The 16,874-nt window shown below is 44.9% G+C and overlaps 1 protein-coding gene across 4 annotated transcripts in view; it reads right to left on the bottom strand.

The window, feature by feature from the left end:
* Positions 1-16,555, bottom strand: part of LOC141264771 (uncharacterized) — a 69,264-nt gene extending 52,709 nt beyond the window's left edge. For 2 of the 4 annotated variants that reach the window (XM_073677062.1, XM_073677063.1), the window contains exon 1: positions 16,426-16,555. In XM_073677062.1, the coding sequence (XP_073533163.1) occupies positions 16,426-16,513 (88 nt within the window). In that variant the 5' untranslated portion in view covers positions 16,514-16,555. Of the gene's footprint in view, positions 1-15,664; positions 15,897-16,425 lie in introns of those variants that run through there. The other 2 variants (XM_073677064.1, XM_073677065.1) reach the window with 2 other exon arrangements.
* Between the last annotated feature and the right edge of the window lie 319 nt (positions 16,556-16,874).

The raw sequence follows: 16,874 nt of genomic DNA, 5'->3' as shown, positions 1-16,874 counted from the left end.
CACAGTGCTCCCATAATAACAGTGACATCCACAGTGCTCCCATAATAACAGTGACATCCACAGTGCCCCCATAATAACAGTGACATCCACAGTGCTCCCATAATAAGAGTGACATCCACAGTGCTCCCATAATAACAGCGATATCCACAGTGCTCCCATAATAACAGTGACATCCACAGTGCCCCCATAATAACAGTGACATCCACAGTGCTCCCATAATAACAGTGATATCCACAGTGCTCCCATAATAACAGCGATATCCACAGTGCCCCCATAATAACAGCGACATCCACAGTGCTTCCATAATAACAGTGATATCCACAGTGCTCCCATAATAACAGTGACATCCACAGTGCTCCCATAATAACAGTGATATCCACAGTGCTCCCATAATAACAGTGATATTCACAGTGCTCCCATAATAACAGTGACATCCACAGTGCTCCCATAATAACAGTGACATCCACAGTGCTCCCATAATAACAGTGATATCCACAGTGCCCCCATAATAACAGCGACATCCACAGTGCCCCCATAATAACAGTGATATCCACAGTGCTCCCATAATAACAGTGATATCCACAGTGCTCCCATAATAACAGTGACATCCACAGTGCCCCCATAATAACAGTGACATCCACAGTGCTCCCATAATAACAGTGATATCCACAGTGCTCCCATAATAACAGTGATATCCACAGTGCTCCCATAATAACAGTGATATCCACAGTGCTCCCATAATAACAGTGACATCCACAGTGCCCCCATAATAACAGTGACATCCACAGTGCTCCCATAATAACAGTGATATCCACAGTGCTCCCATAATAACAGCGATATCCACAGTGCTTCCATAATAACAGTGACATCCACAGTGCCCCCATAATAACAGTGACATCCACAGTGCTCCCATAATAACAGTGATATCCACAGTGCTCCCATAATAACAGTGATATCCACAGTGCTCCCATAATAACAGTGACATCCACAGTGCTCCCATAATAACAGTGACATCCACAGTGCCCCATAATAACAGTGATATCCACAGTGCTCTCATAATAACAGTGACATCCACAGTGCTCCCATAATAACAGTGACATCCACAGTGCTCCCATAATAACAGTGATATCCACAGTGCTCCCATAATAACAGTGATATCCACATTGCTCCCATAATAACAGTGATATCCACAGTGCCCCCATAATAACAGCGACATCCACAGTGCTCCCATAATAACAGTGACATCCACAGTGCTCCCATAATAACAGCGACATCCACAGTGCTCCCATAATAACAGCGACATCCACAGTGCCCCCATAATAACAGTGACATCCACAGTGCTCCCATAATAACAGTGACATCCACAGTGCTCCCATAATAACAGCGACATCCACAGTGCCCCCATAATAACAGTGACATCCACAGTGCTCCCATAATAACAGTGACATCCACAGTGCTCCCATAATAACAGCGATATCCACAGTGCTCCCATAATAACAGCGACATCCACAGTGCTCCCATAATAACAGTGACATCCACAGTGCCCCCATAATAACAGTGACATCCACAGTGCTCCCATAATAACAGTGACATCCACAGTGCTCCCATAATAACAGCGACATCCACAGTGCTCCCATAATAACAGTGACATCCACAGTGCCCCCATAATAACAGTGACATCCACAGTGCTCCCATAATAACAGCGACATCCACAGTGCTCCCATAATAACAGTGACATCCACAGTGCCCCCATAATAACAGTGACATCCACAGTGCTCCCATAATAACAGTGACATCCACAGTGCTCCCATAATAACAGTGACATCCACAGTGCTCCCATAATAACAGTGACATCCACAGTGCTCCCATAATAACAGTGACATCCACAGTGCTCCCATAATAACAGCGACATCCACAGTGCCCCATAATAACAGTGACATCCACAGTGCTCCCATAATAACAGTGACATCCACAGTGCTCCCATAATAACAGTGACATCCACAGTGCTCCCATAATAACAGTGACATCCACAGTGCTCCCATAATAACAGTGACATCCACAGTGCTCCCATAATAACAGTGACATCCACAGTGCTCCCATAATAACAGTGACATCCACAGTGCTCCCATAATAACAGCGACATCCACAGTGCCCCATAATAACAGTGACATCCACAGTGCTCCCATAATAACAGCGACATCCACAGTGCTCCCATAATAACAGTGATATCCACAGTGCTCCCATAATAACAGTGACATCCACAGTGCTCCCATAATAACAGTGATATCCACAGTGCTCCCATAATAACAGTGACATCCACAGTGCTCCCATAATAACAGTGACATCCACAGTGCCCCCATAATAACAGTGACATCCACAGTGTCCCCCATAATAACAGTGACATCCACAGTGCTCCCATAATAACAGTGACATTCACAGTGCTCCCATAATAACAGTGACATCCACAGTGCTCCCATAATAACAGTGACATCCACAGTGCCCCCATAATAACAGTGACATCCACAGTGTCCCCCATAATAACAGTGACATCCACAGTGCTCCCATAATAACAGTGACATCCACAGTGTCCCCCATAATAACAGTGACATCCACAGTGCTCCCATAATAACAGTGATATCCACAGTGCTCCCATAATAACAGTGACATCCACAGTGCTCCCATAATAACAGTGACATCCACAGTGCCCCCATAATAACAGTGACATCCACAGTGTCCCCCATAATAACAGTGACATCCACAGTGCCCCCATAATAACAGTGATATCCACAGTGCTCCCATAATAACAGTGACATTCACAGTGCTCCCATAATAACAGTGACATCCACAGTGCTCCCATAATAACAGTGACATCCACAGTGCCCCCATAATAACAGTGACATCCACAGTGTCCCCCATAATAACAGTGACATCCACAGTGCTCCCATAATAACAGTGACATCCACAGTGTCCCCCATAATAACAGTGACATCCACAGTGCTCCCATAATAACAGTGACATCCACAGTGCTCCCATAATAACAGTGATATCCACAGTGCTCCCATAATAACAGTGACATTCACAGTGCTCCCATAATAACAGTGATATCCACAGTGCTCCCATAATAACAGTGACATCCACAGTGCTCCCATAATAACAGTGACATCCACAGTGCTCCCATAATTAACAGTGATATCCACAGTGCTCCATAATAACAGTGATATCCACAGTGCTCCCATAATAACAGTGACATCCACAGTGCTCCCATAATAACAGTGACATTCACAGTGCTCCCATAATAACAGTGACATCCACAGTGCTCCCATAATAACAGTGACATCCACAGTGCTCCCATAATAACAGTGATATCCACAGTGCTCTCATAATAACAGTGATATCCACAGTGCTCCCATAATAACAGTGACATTCACAGTGCCCCCATAATAACAGTGATATCCACAGTGCTCCCATAATAACAGTGACATTCACAGTGCTCCCATAATAACAGTGATATCCACAGTGCTCCCATAATAACAGTGACATTCACAGTGCTCCCATAATAACAGTGATATCCACAGTGCCCCCATAATAACAGTGACATCCACAGTGCTCCCATAATAACAGTGATATCCACAGTGCTCCCATAATAACAGTGACATTCACAGTGCCCCCATAATAACAGTGATATCCACAGTGCTCCCATAATAACAGTGACATTCACAGTGCCCCCATAATAACAGTGACATCCACAGTGCTCCCATAATAACAGTGATATCCACAGTGCTCCCATAATAACAGTGATATCCACAGTGCTCCCATAATAACAGTGACATCCACAGTGCTCCATAATAACAGTGATATCCACAGTGCTCCCATAATAACAGTGACATCCACAGTGCTCCCATAATAACAGTGATATCCACAGTGCTCCCATAATAACAGTGATATCCACAGTGCTCCCATAATAACAGTGATATCCACAGTGCTCCCATAATAACAGTGACATCCACAGTGCTCCATAATAACAGTGATATCCACAGTGCCCCATAATAACAGTGATATCCACAGTGCTCCCATAATAACAGTGATATCCACAGTGCTCCCATAATAACAGTGACATCCACAGTGTCCCCCATAATAACAGTGACATCCACAGTGCTCCCATAATAACAGTGACATCCACAGTGCTCCCATAATAACAGTGATATCCACAGTGCTCCCATAATAACAGTGACATTCACAGTGCTCCCATAATAACAGTGATATCCACAGTGCTCCCATAATAACAGTGACATCCACAGTGCTCCCATAATAACAGTGACATCCACAGTGCTCCCATAATTAACAGTGATATCCACAGTGCTCCATAATAACAGTGATATCCACAGTGCTCCCATAATAACAGTGACATCCACAGTGCTCCCATAATAACAGTGACATCCACAGTGCTCCCATAATAACAGTGACATCCACAGTGCTCCCATAATAACAGTGATATCCACAGTGCTCTCATAATAACAGTGATATCCACAGTGCTCCCATAATAACAGTGACATTCACAGTGCCCCCATAATAACAGTGATATCCACAGTGCTCCCATAATAACAGTGACATTCACAGTGCTCCCATAATAACAGTGATATCCACAGTGCTCCCATAATAACAGTGACATTCACAGTGCTCCCATAATAACAGTGATATCCACAGTGCTCCCATAATAACAGTGATATCCACAGTGCTCCCATAATAACAGTGACATTCACAGTGCCCCCATAATAACAGTGATATCCACAGTGCTCCCATAATAACAGTGACATTCACAGTGCCCCCATAATAACAGTGACATCCACAGTGCTCCCATAATAACAGTGATATCCACAGTGCTCCCATAATAACAGTGATATCCACAGTGCTCCCATAATAACAGTGACATCCACAGTGCTCCATAATAACAGTGATATCCACAGTGCTCCCATAATAACAGTGACATCCACAGTGCTCCCATAATAACAGTGATATCCACAGTGCTCCCATAATAACAGTGATATCCACAGTGCTCCCATAATAACAGTGATATCCACAGTGCTCCCATAATAACAGTGACATCCACAGTGCTCCATAATAACAGTGATATCCACAGTGCTCCCATAATAACAGTGATATCCACAGTGCTCCCATAATAACAGTGATATCCACAGTGCTCCATAATAACAGCGACATCCACAGTGCTCCCATAATAACAGTGACATTCACAGTGCTCCCATAATAACAGTGATATCCACAGTGCTCCCATAATAACAGTGATATCCACAGTGCTCCCATAATAACAGTGATATCCACAGTGCTCCATAATAACAGTGATATCCACAGTGCTCCCATAATAACAGTGACATCCACAGTGCTCCCATAATAACAGTGATATCCACAGTGCTCCCATAATAACAGTGACATCCACAGTGCCCCCATAATAACAGTGACATCCACAGTGCTCCCATAATAACAGTGATATCCACAGTGCTCCCATAATAACAGTTATATCCACAGTGCTCCCATAATAACAGTGATATCCACAGTGCTCCATAATAACAGTGACATCCACAGTGCTCCATAATAACAGTGATATCCACAGTGCCCCCTTAATAACAGTGACATCCACAGTGCTCCCATAATAACAGTGATATCCACAGTGCTCCCATAATAACAGTGACATCCACAGTGCTCCATAATAACAGTGATATCCACAGTGCTCCCATAATAACTGTGATATCCACAGTGCCCCCATAATAACAGCGATATACACAGTGCTCCATAATAACAGTGATATCCACAGTGCTCCCATAATAACAGTGACATCCACAGTGCTCCATAATAACAGTGATATCCACAGTGCTCCATAATAACAGTGATATCCACAGTGCCCCCATAATAACAGTGATATCCACAGTGCCCCCATAATAACAGTGATATCCACAGTGCCCCCATAATAACAGCGATATACACAGTGCTCCATAATAACAGTGATATCCACAGTGCTCCCATAACAGTGACATCCACAGTGCTCCATAATAACAGTGATATCCACAGTGCTCCATAATAACAGTGATATCCACAGTGCCCCCATAATAACAGTGACATCCACAGTGCTCCCATAATAACAGTGATATCCACAGTGCTCCCATAATAACAGTGATATCCACAGTGCTCCCATAATAACAGTGATATCCACAGTGGTCCATAATAACAGTGATATCCACAGTGCTCCATAATAACAGTGATATCCACAGTGCCCCCATAATAACAGTGACATCCACAGTGCTCCCATAATAACAGTGATATCCACAGTGCTCCCATAATAACAGTGACATCCACAGTGCTCCATAATAACAGTGATATCCACAGTGCTCCCATAATAACTGTGATATCCACAGTGCCCCCATAATAACAGCGATATACACAGTGCTCCATAATAACAGTGATATCCACAGTGCTCCCATAATAACAGTGACATCCACAGTGCTCCATAATAACAGTGATATCCACAGTGCTCCCATAATAACAGTGACATCCACAGTGCTCCCATAATAACAGTGACATCCACAGTGCTCCCATAATAACAGTGATATCCACAGTGCTCCCATAATAACAGTGACATCCACAGTGCTCCCATAATAACAGTGATATCCACAGTGCTCCCATAATAACAGTGACATCCACAGTGCTCCCATAATAACAGCGACATCCACAGTGCTCCCATAATAACAGTGATATCCACAGTGCTCCCATAATAACAGTGATATCCACAGTGCTCCCATAATAACAGTGATATCCACAGTGCCCCCATAATAACAGTGACATCCACAGTGCCCCCATAATAACAGTGACATCCACAGTGCTCCCATAATAACAGTGACATCCACAGTGCCCCCATAATAACAGTGACATCCACAGTGCTCCCATAATAACAGTGACATCCACAGTGCTCCATAATAACAGTGATATCCACAGTGCCCCCATAATAACAGTGATATCCACAGTGCTCCCATAATAACAGTGATATCCACAGTGCTCCCATAATAACAGTGACATCCACAGTGCTCCATAATAACAGTGATATCCACAGTGCCCCCATAATAACAGTGATATCCACAGTGCCCCCATAATAACAGTGATATCCACAGTGCTCCCATAATAACAGTGATATCCACAGTGCTCCCATAATAACAGTGACATCCACAGTGCTCCCATAATAACAGTGACATCCACAGTGCTCCATAATAACAGTGATATCCACAGTGCCCCCATAATAACAGTGATATCCACAGTGCTCCCATAATAACAGTGACATCCACAGTGCCCCCATAATAACAGTGACATCCACAGTGCTCCCATAATAACAGTGATATCCACAGTGCTCCCATAATAACAGTGATATCCACAGTGCTCCCATAATAACAGTGACATCCACAGTGCTCCCATAATAACAGTGACATCCACAGTGCCCCCATAATAACAGTGACATCCACAGTGCCCCCATAATAACAGTGATATCCACAGTGCTCCATAATAACAGTGATATCCACAGTGCTCCCATAATAACAGTGATATCCACAGTGCTCCCATAATAACAGTGACATCCACAGTGCTCCCATAATAACAGTGACATCCACAGTGCTCCATAATAACAGTGATATCCACAGTGCTCCATAATAACAGTGATATCCACAGTGCTCCCATAATAACAGTGATATCCACAGTGCCCCAATAATAACAGTGACATCCACAGTGCTCCCATAATAACAGTGACATCCACAGTGCTCCATAATAACAGTGATATCCACAGTGCTCCATAATAACAGTGATATCCACAGTGCCCCCATAATAACAGTGATATCCACAGTGCCCCCATAATAACAGTGATATCCACAGTGCCCCCATAATAACAGTGACATCCACAGTGCCCCCATAATAACAGTGATATCCACAGTGCTCCCATAATAACAGTGACATCCACAGTGCCCCCATAATAACAGTGATATCCACAGTGCTCCCATAATAACAGTGATATCCACAGTGCTCCCATAATAACAGTGACATCCACAGTGCTCCCATAATAACAGTGACATCCACAGTGCTCCCATAATAACAGTGACATCCACAGTGCTCCCATAATAACAGTGACATCCACAGTGCCCCCATAATAACAGTGATATCCACAGTGCTCCCATAATAACAGTGACATCCACAGTGCCCCCATAATAACAGCGACATCCACAGTGCTCCCATAATAACAGTGATATCCACAGTGCTCCCATAATAACAGTGATATCCACAGTGCTCCATAATAACAGTGACATCCACAGTGCCCCCATAATAACAGTGACATCCACAGTGCTCCATAATAACAGTGACATCCACAGTGCACCCATAATAACAGTGATATCCACAGTGCTCCATAATAACAGTGACATCCACAGTGCCCCCATAATAACAGTGACATCCACAGTGCACCCATAATAACAGTGATATCCACAGTGCTCCCATAATAACAGTGATATCCACAGTGCTCCCATAATAACAGTGATATCCACAGTGCTCCATAATAACAGTGACATCCACAGTGCCCCCATAATAACAGTGACATCCACAGTGCTCCCATAATAACAGTGACATCCACAGTGCTCCATAATAACAGTGATATCCACAGTGCTCCCATAATAACAGTGACATCCACAGTGCTCCATAATAACAGTGATATCCACAGTGCTCCCATAATAACAGTGACATCCACAGTGCTCCCATAATAACAGTGACATCCACAGTGCCCCCATAATAACAGTGATATCCACAGTGCTCCCATAATAACAGTGACATCCACAGTGCCCCCATAATAACAGCGACATCCACAGTGCTCCCATAATAACAGTGATATCCACAGTGCCCCATAACAGTGATATCCACAGTGCTCCCATAATAACAGTGACATCCACAGTGCTCCCATAATAACAGCGACATCCACAGTGCTCCCATAATAACAGTGACATCCACAGTGCTCCCATAATAACAGCGACATCCACAGTGCTCCCATAATAACAGTGACATCCACAGTGCTCCCATAATAACAGTGACATCCACAGTGCTCCCATAATAACAGTGACATCCACAGTGCTCCATAATAACAGTGATATCCACAGTGCTCCCATAATAACAGTGACATCCACAGTGCCCCCATAATAACAGTGACATCCACAGTGCCCCCATAATAACAGTGATATCCACAGTGCTCCCATAATAACAGTGACATCCACAGTGCTCCCATAATAACAGTGACATCCACAGTGCTCCCATAATAACAGTGACATCCACAGTGCTCCCATAATAACAGTGATATCCACAGTGCTCCCATAATAACAGTGACATCCACAGTGCTCCCATAATAACAGTGACATCCACAGTGCTCCCATAATAACAGCGACATCCACAGTGCTCCATAATAACAGTGATATCCACAGTGCTCCCATAATAACAGTGACATCCACAGTGCTCCCATAATAACAGCGATATCCACAGTGCCCCCATAATAACAGTGACATCCACAGTGCTCCCATAATAACAGTGACATCCACAGTTCTCCCATAATAACAGTGACATCCACAGTGCCCCCATAATAACAGTGACATCCACAGTGCTCCCATAATAACAGCGATATCCACAGTGCTCCCATAATAACAGTGATATCCACAGTGCTCCCATAATAACAGTGATATCCACAGTGCTCCATAATAACAGTGATATCCACAGTGCCCCCATAATAACAGTGACATCCACAGTGCCCCCATAATAACAGTGACATCCACAGTGCTCCCATAATAACAGTGATATCCACAGTGCTCCCATAATAACAGTGACATCCACAGTGCTCCCATAATAACAGTGATATCCACAGTGCTCCATAATAACAGTGATATCCACAGTGCCCCCATAATAACAGTGACATCCACAGTGCTCCCATAATAACAGTGACATCCACAGTGCTCCCATAATAACAGTGACATCCACAGTGCTCCCATAATAACAGTGACATCCACAGTGCTCCCATAATAACAGTGACATCCACAGTGCCCCCATAATAACAGTGACATCCACAGTGCTCCCATAATAACAGTGATATCCACAGTGCTCCCATAATAACAGTGACATCCACAGTGCTCCCATAATAACAGCGACATCCACAGTGATCCCATAATAACAGTGATATCCACAGTGCTCCATAATAACAGTGATATCCACAGTGCTCCCATAATAACAGTGATATCCACAGTGCTCCATAATAACAGTGATATCCACAGTGCCCCCATAATAACAGTGACATCCACAGTGCCCCCATAATAACAGTGATATCCACAGTGCTCCCATAATAACAGCGACATCCACAGTGCCCCATAATAACAGTGACATCCACAGTGCTCCCATAATAACAGTGATATCCACAGTGCTCCCATAATAACAGCGACATCCACAGTGCCCCATAATAACAGTGACATCCACAGTGCTCCCATAATAACAGTGATGTCCACAGTGCCCCCATAATAACAGTGACATCCACAGTGCTCCCATAATAACAGTGACATCCACAGTGCTCCCATAATAACAGTGATATCCACAGTGCTCCCATAATAACAGCGACATCCACAGTGCCCCATAATAACAGCGACATCCACAGTGCTCCCATAATAACAGTGATATCCACAGTGCTCCCATAATAACAGTGATATCCACAGTGCTCCCATAATAACAGCGACATCCACAGTGCCCCATAATAACAGTGATATCCACAGTGCTCCCATAATAACAGCGACATCCACAGTGCCCCATAATAACAGCGACATCCACAGTGCTCCCATAATAACAGTGATATCCACAGTGCTCCATAATAACAGTGATATCCACAGTGCCCCCATAATAACAGTGACATCCACAGTGCTCCCATAATAACAGTGACATCCACAGTGCTCCCATAATAACAGTGATATCCACAGTGCTCCCATAATAACAGCGACATCCACAGTGCCCCATAATAACAGCGACATCCACAGTGCTCCCATAATAACAGTGATATCCACAGTGCTCCCATAATAACAGTGATATCCACAGTGCTCCCATAATAACAGTGACATCCACAGTGCTCCCATAATAACAGTGACATCCACAGTGCTCCCATAATAACAGTGACATCCACAGTGCTCCCATAATAACAGTGATATCCACAGTGCTCCCATAATAAGTGACATCCACAGTGCTCCCATAATAACAGCGACATCCACAGTGCTCCCATAATAACAGTGACATCCACAGTGCTCCCATAATAACAGTGATATCCACAGTGCTCCCATAATAACAGTGATATCCACAGTGCTCCCATAATAACAGTGATATCCACAGTGCTCCCATAATAACAGTGACATCCACAGTGCTCCCATAATAACAGTGACATCCACAGTGCTCCCATAATAACAGTGACATCCACAGTGCTCCCATAATAACAGTGATATCCACAGTGCTCCCATAATAAGTGACATCCACAGTGCTCCCATAATAACAGCGACATCCACAGTGCTCCCATAATAACAGCGACATCCACAGTGCTCCCATAATAACAGTGATATCCACAGTGCTCCATAATAACAGTGATATCCACAGTGCCCCCATAATAACAGTGACATCCACAGTGCTCCCATAATAACAGTGACATCCACAGTGCTCCCATAATAACAGTGATATCCACAGTGCTCCATAATAACAGTGATATCCACAGTGCCCCCATAATAACAGTGACATCCACAGTGCTCCCATAATAACAGTGACATCCACAGTGCTCCCATAATAACAGCGACATCCACAGTGCCCCATAATAACAGCGACATCCACAGTGCTCCCATAATAACAGTGATATCCACAGTGCTCCCATAATAACAGTGATATCCACAGTGCTCCCATAATAACAGTGACATCCACAGTGCTCCCATAATAACAGTGATATCCACAGTGCTCCCATAATAACAGTGACATCCACAGTGCTCCCATAATAACAGTGACATCCACAGTGCTCCCATAATAACAGTGATATCCACAGTGCTCCCATAATAACAGCGACATCCACAGTGCCCCATAATAACAGCGACATCCACAGTGCTCCCATAATAACAGTGATATCCACAGTGCTCCCATAATAACAGTGACATCCACAGTGCTCCCATAATAACAGTGACATCCACAGTGCTCCCATAATAACAGTGACATCCACAGTGCCCCCATAATAACAGTGATATCCACAGTGCTCCCATAATAACAGTGATATCCACAGTGCTCCCATAATAACAGTGACATCCACAGTGCCCCATAATAACAGTGATATCCACAGTGCTCCCATAATAACAGTGATATCCACAGTGCTCCCATAATAACAGTGACATCCACAGTGCTCCCATAATAACAGTGATATCCACAGTGCTCCCATAATAACAGTGACATCCACAGTGCCCCATAATAACAGTGATATCCACAGTGCTCCCATAATAACAGTGACATCCACAGTGCTCCATAATAACAGCGATATACACAGTGCTCCCATAATAACAGTGATATCCACAGTGCTCCCATAATAACAAAGACATCCACAGTGCTCCCATAATAACAGTGATATCCACAGTGCTCCCATAATAACAGCGACATCCACAGTGCTCCCATAATAACAGTGACATCCACAGTGCTCCCATAATAACAGCGACATCCACAGTGCTCCCATAATAACAGCGACATCCACAGTGCTCCCATAATAACAGTGACATCCACAGTGCTCCATAATAACAGTGATATCCACAGTGCTCCCATAATAACAGCGATATCCACAGTGCTCCCATAATAACAGTGATATCCACAGTGCTCCCATAATAACAGTGACATCCACAGTGCTCCCATAATAACAGTGACATCCACAGTGCTCCCATAATAACAGTGACATCCACAGTGCTCCCATAATAACAGCGACATCCACAGTGCTCCCATAATAACAGTGATATCCACAGTGCTCTCATAATAACAGCGATATCCACAGTGCCCCCATAATAACAGTGATATCCACAGTGCTTCCATAATAACAGTGATATCCACAGTGCTCCCATAATAACAGTGATATCCACAGTGCTCCCATAATAACAGTGACATCCACAGTGCTCCCATAATAACAGTGATATCCACAGTGCTCCCATAATAACAGTGACATCCACAGTGCTCCCATAATAACAGTGACATCCACAGTGCCCCCATAATAACAGTGACATCCACAGTGCTTCCATAATAACAGTGATATCCACAGTGCTCCCATAATAACAGTGATATCCACAGTGCTCCCATAATAACAGTGACATCCACAGTGCTCCCATAATAACAGTGATATCCACAGTGCTCCCATAATAACAGTGACATCCACAGTGCTCCCATAATAACAGTGACATCCACAGTGCTCCCATAATAACAGTGACATCCACAGTGCTCCCATAATAACAGTGACATCCACAGTGCTCCCATAATAACAGTGACATCCACAGTGCTCCCATAATAACAGTGATATCCACAGTGCTCCATAATAACAGTGATATCCACAGTGCTCTTATAATAACAGTGATATCCACAGTGCTCCCATAATAACAGCGATATCCACAGTGCCCCCATAATAACAGTGACATCCACAGTGCCCCCATAATAACAGTGACATCCACAGTGCTTCCATAATAACAGTGATATCCACAGTGCTCCCATAATAACAGTGATATCCACAGTGCCCCCATAATAACAGCGACATCCACAGTGCTCCCATAATAACAGTGATATCCACAGTGCTCCATAATAACAGTGATATCCACAGTGCCCCCATAATAACAGTGACATCCACAGTGCTCCCATAATAACAGTGACATCCACAGTGCTCCCATAATAACAGTGATATCCACAGTGCTCCATAATAACAGTGATATCCACAGTGCCCCCATAATAACAGTGACATCCACAGTGCTCCCATAATAACAGTGACATCCACAGTGCTCCCATAATAACAGCGACATCCACAGTGCCCCATAATAACAGCGACATCCACAGTGCTCCCATAATAACAGTGATATCCACAGTGCTCCCATAACAGTGATATCCACAGTGCTCCCATAATAACAGTGACATCCACAGTGCTCCCATAATAACAGTGATATCCACAGTGCTCCCATAATAACAGTGACATCCACAGTGCTCCCATAATAACAGTGACATCCACAGTGCTCCCATAATAACAGTGATATCCACAGTGCTCCCATAATAACAGCGACATCCACAGTGCTCCCATAATAACAGTGACATCCACAGTGCTCCCATAATAACAGTGACATCCACAGTGCTCCCATAATAACAGCGACATCCACAGTGCTCCCATAATAACAGTGATATCCACAGTGCTCCATAATAACAGTGATATCCACAGTGCTCCCATAATAACAGCGATATCCACAGTGCCCCCATAATAACAGTGATATCCACAGTGCTCCCATAATAACAGTGATATCCACAGTGCTCCATAATAACAGTGATATCCACAGTGCTCTTATAATAACAGTGATATCCACAGTGCCCCCATAATAACAGCGATATCCACAGTGCCCCCATAATAACAGCGATATCCACAGTGCCCCCATAATAACAGTGATATCCACAGTGCTCCATAATAACAGTGATATCCACAGTGCTCTTATAATAACAGTGATATCCACAGTGCCCCCATAATAACAGTGACATCCACAGTGCTCCCATAATAACAGTGACATCCACAGTGCTCCCATAATAACAGTGACATCCACAGTGCTCCCATAATAACAGCGACATCCACAGTGCTCCCATAATAACAGTGATATCCACAGTGCTCCATAATAACAGTGATATCCACAGTGCTCTTATAATAACAGTGATATCCACAGTGCTCCCATAATAACAGCGATATCCACAGTGCCCCCATAATAACAGTGACATCCACAGTGCCCCCATAATAACAGTGACATCCACAGTGCTTCCATAATAACAGTGATATCCACAGTGCTCCCATAATAACAGTGATATCCACAGTGCCCCCATAATAACAGAGACCAAATCATGTCTCATTGTGCCTGGAGTAATGAGGTCAGAGTCATGGCTGAGGACTATGGTGGGAGCCAGTGAAGACCCCAGGCCTTCCTGCACCCAGGACAATTGTTCAGGTTCCTGGACTGGTCTGTAATTATCCTGGCACTGGCAGTGTGGCTCGCTGGCGCCCCCTCTGGCTCCCGGGCAATGCCCCCGCTGCACCCCTGGTGGGTGATATGCAGACTGTGCAGAGTCATAGGCGGTCATGTGGTCATTGGAACAGATAGACCTCAGATCTGATCCCTGCAGTGGTGTCAGGGCCTGGGGGGTCTTATTACTCTTATTACCCCCTCAGTGTTAATTCCTGAGATAAATCCATCGGTGCTGGGCCGGGATTTCCCGGAGCCGAGTCTGCAATGAACTGCGGCCTCCCCTGATCTGCTGATCCTTGTGTCTCGCTCCTAATCTCTGGCTGATCCTCCATCCTTCCCAGTGATAGGACCCCCATCACCTGCTTCAGCCGGCAGCGTCCTGACATCCTTCCTCGCCGTCCTCTCCTCCTTTGTGGAATCCAGCGGCATCTTCCCTGCTCCTGGTGCGGATGCTGGGAGTCGCTGTGTCAGGACGCGCTCTCGGGGGATGGATGGATGGATGAGGCTTCTACGGATCAGGATCTGTCCGCATCCCTCCTGCTAAGCAGAAGAAGAGGAGGACGGAGGCTGCGCACTGAGGAGATAAGGGGCCGCCTCCGCTGATGCTCTGTCATCCTGCATGATGTCAGCACCGGCTGGGTGTGCACCCGGCACTGCGGAGAAGAAGGTGCACCAGCCGACCCCCGCTATCCCCGGGACCCCGCAGAAATACTGATCAGCCGCCTTCCAAGCCTCACTATGAGCCCTTTAACCCATTGTTGAAGATGCGTGAGATTACAGCTCTGTACCCGTCTATCATTGTTAGTTCTTTACTGTAAGTGATATCTGTATCTGGTATGTAACCCCTTCTCATGTACAGCACCATGGAATCAATGGAGCTATATAAATAATAATAATATACAATGTATCTGTAGAATGTAAGCCCGCAGGGGCAGGGTCCTCCTCCCTCTGTACCCGTCTATCATTGTTAGTTCTTTACTGTAAGTGATATCTGTACTTGGGATGTGACCCCTTCTCATGTACAGCACCGGGCAATAAATGGTGCTATATAGTAATAATAATAATAATTACAATAGCTCTGCTCCTCCACTGCCCCCTCTATAGATACACAGAACTTTACCTCTACAGCACCTGAAAACAGCACAGCAAAAAGCCGTCATACTTATCAACACCAGCAGAAATACAGGATGCACTGCAGGATGCAGCATGCCCCGAGATAACAGGCGGAGGCAGCACAGGGCCAAATACTGAGGGACAGCCACACACACTCCCATCATCCACTCACACGCCCTTCATCCACTCACACGCCCATCATCCACTCACACGCCCATCACCCACACACACTCCCATCATCCACTCACACGCCCATCATCCACTCACACGCCCATCATCCACTCACACGCCCATCATCCACTCACACGCCCATCATCCACACACACCCATCATCCACTCACACGCCCATCATCCACTCACACGCCCATCATCCACTCACACGCCCATCATCCACACACACCCATCATCCACTCACACGCCCATCATCCACTCACACCCATCATCCACTCACACGCC

This window comes from Phyllobates terribilis, unplaced genomic scaffold (genome assembly GCF_046119375.1).
Source record: "Phyllobates terribilis strain yellow unplaced genomic scaffold, ASM4611937v1 Scaffold_4__5_contigs__length_816908805, whole genome shotgun sequence".
NCBI classification, from domain to species: Eukaryota; Metazoa; Chordata; class Amphibia; order Anura; family Dendrobatidae; genus Phyllobates; species Phyllobates terribilis.
This window is presented reverse-complemented; position numbering and strand designations above follow the sequence as displayed.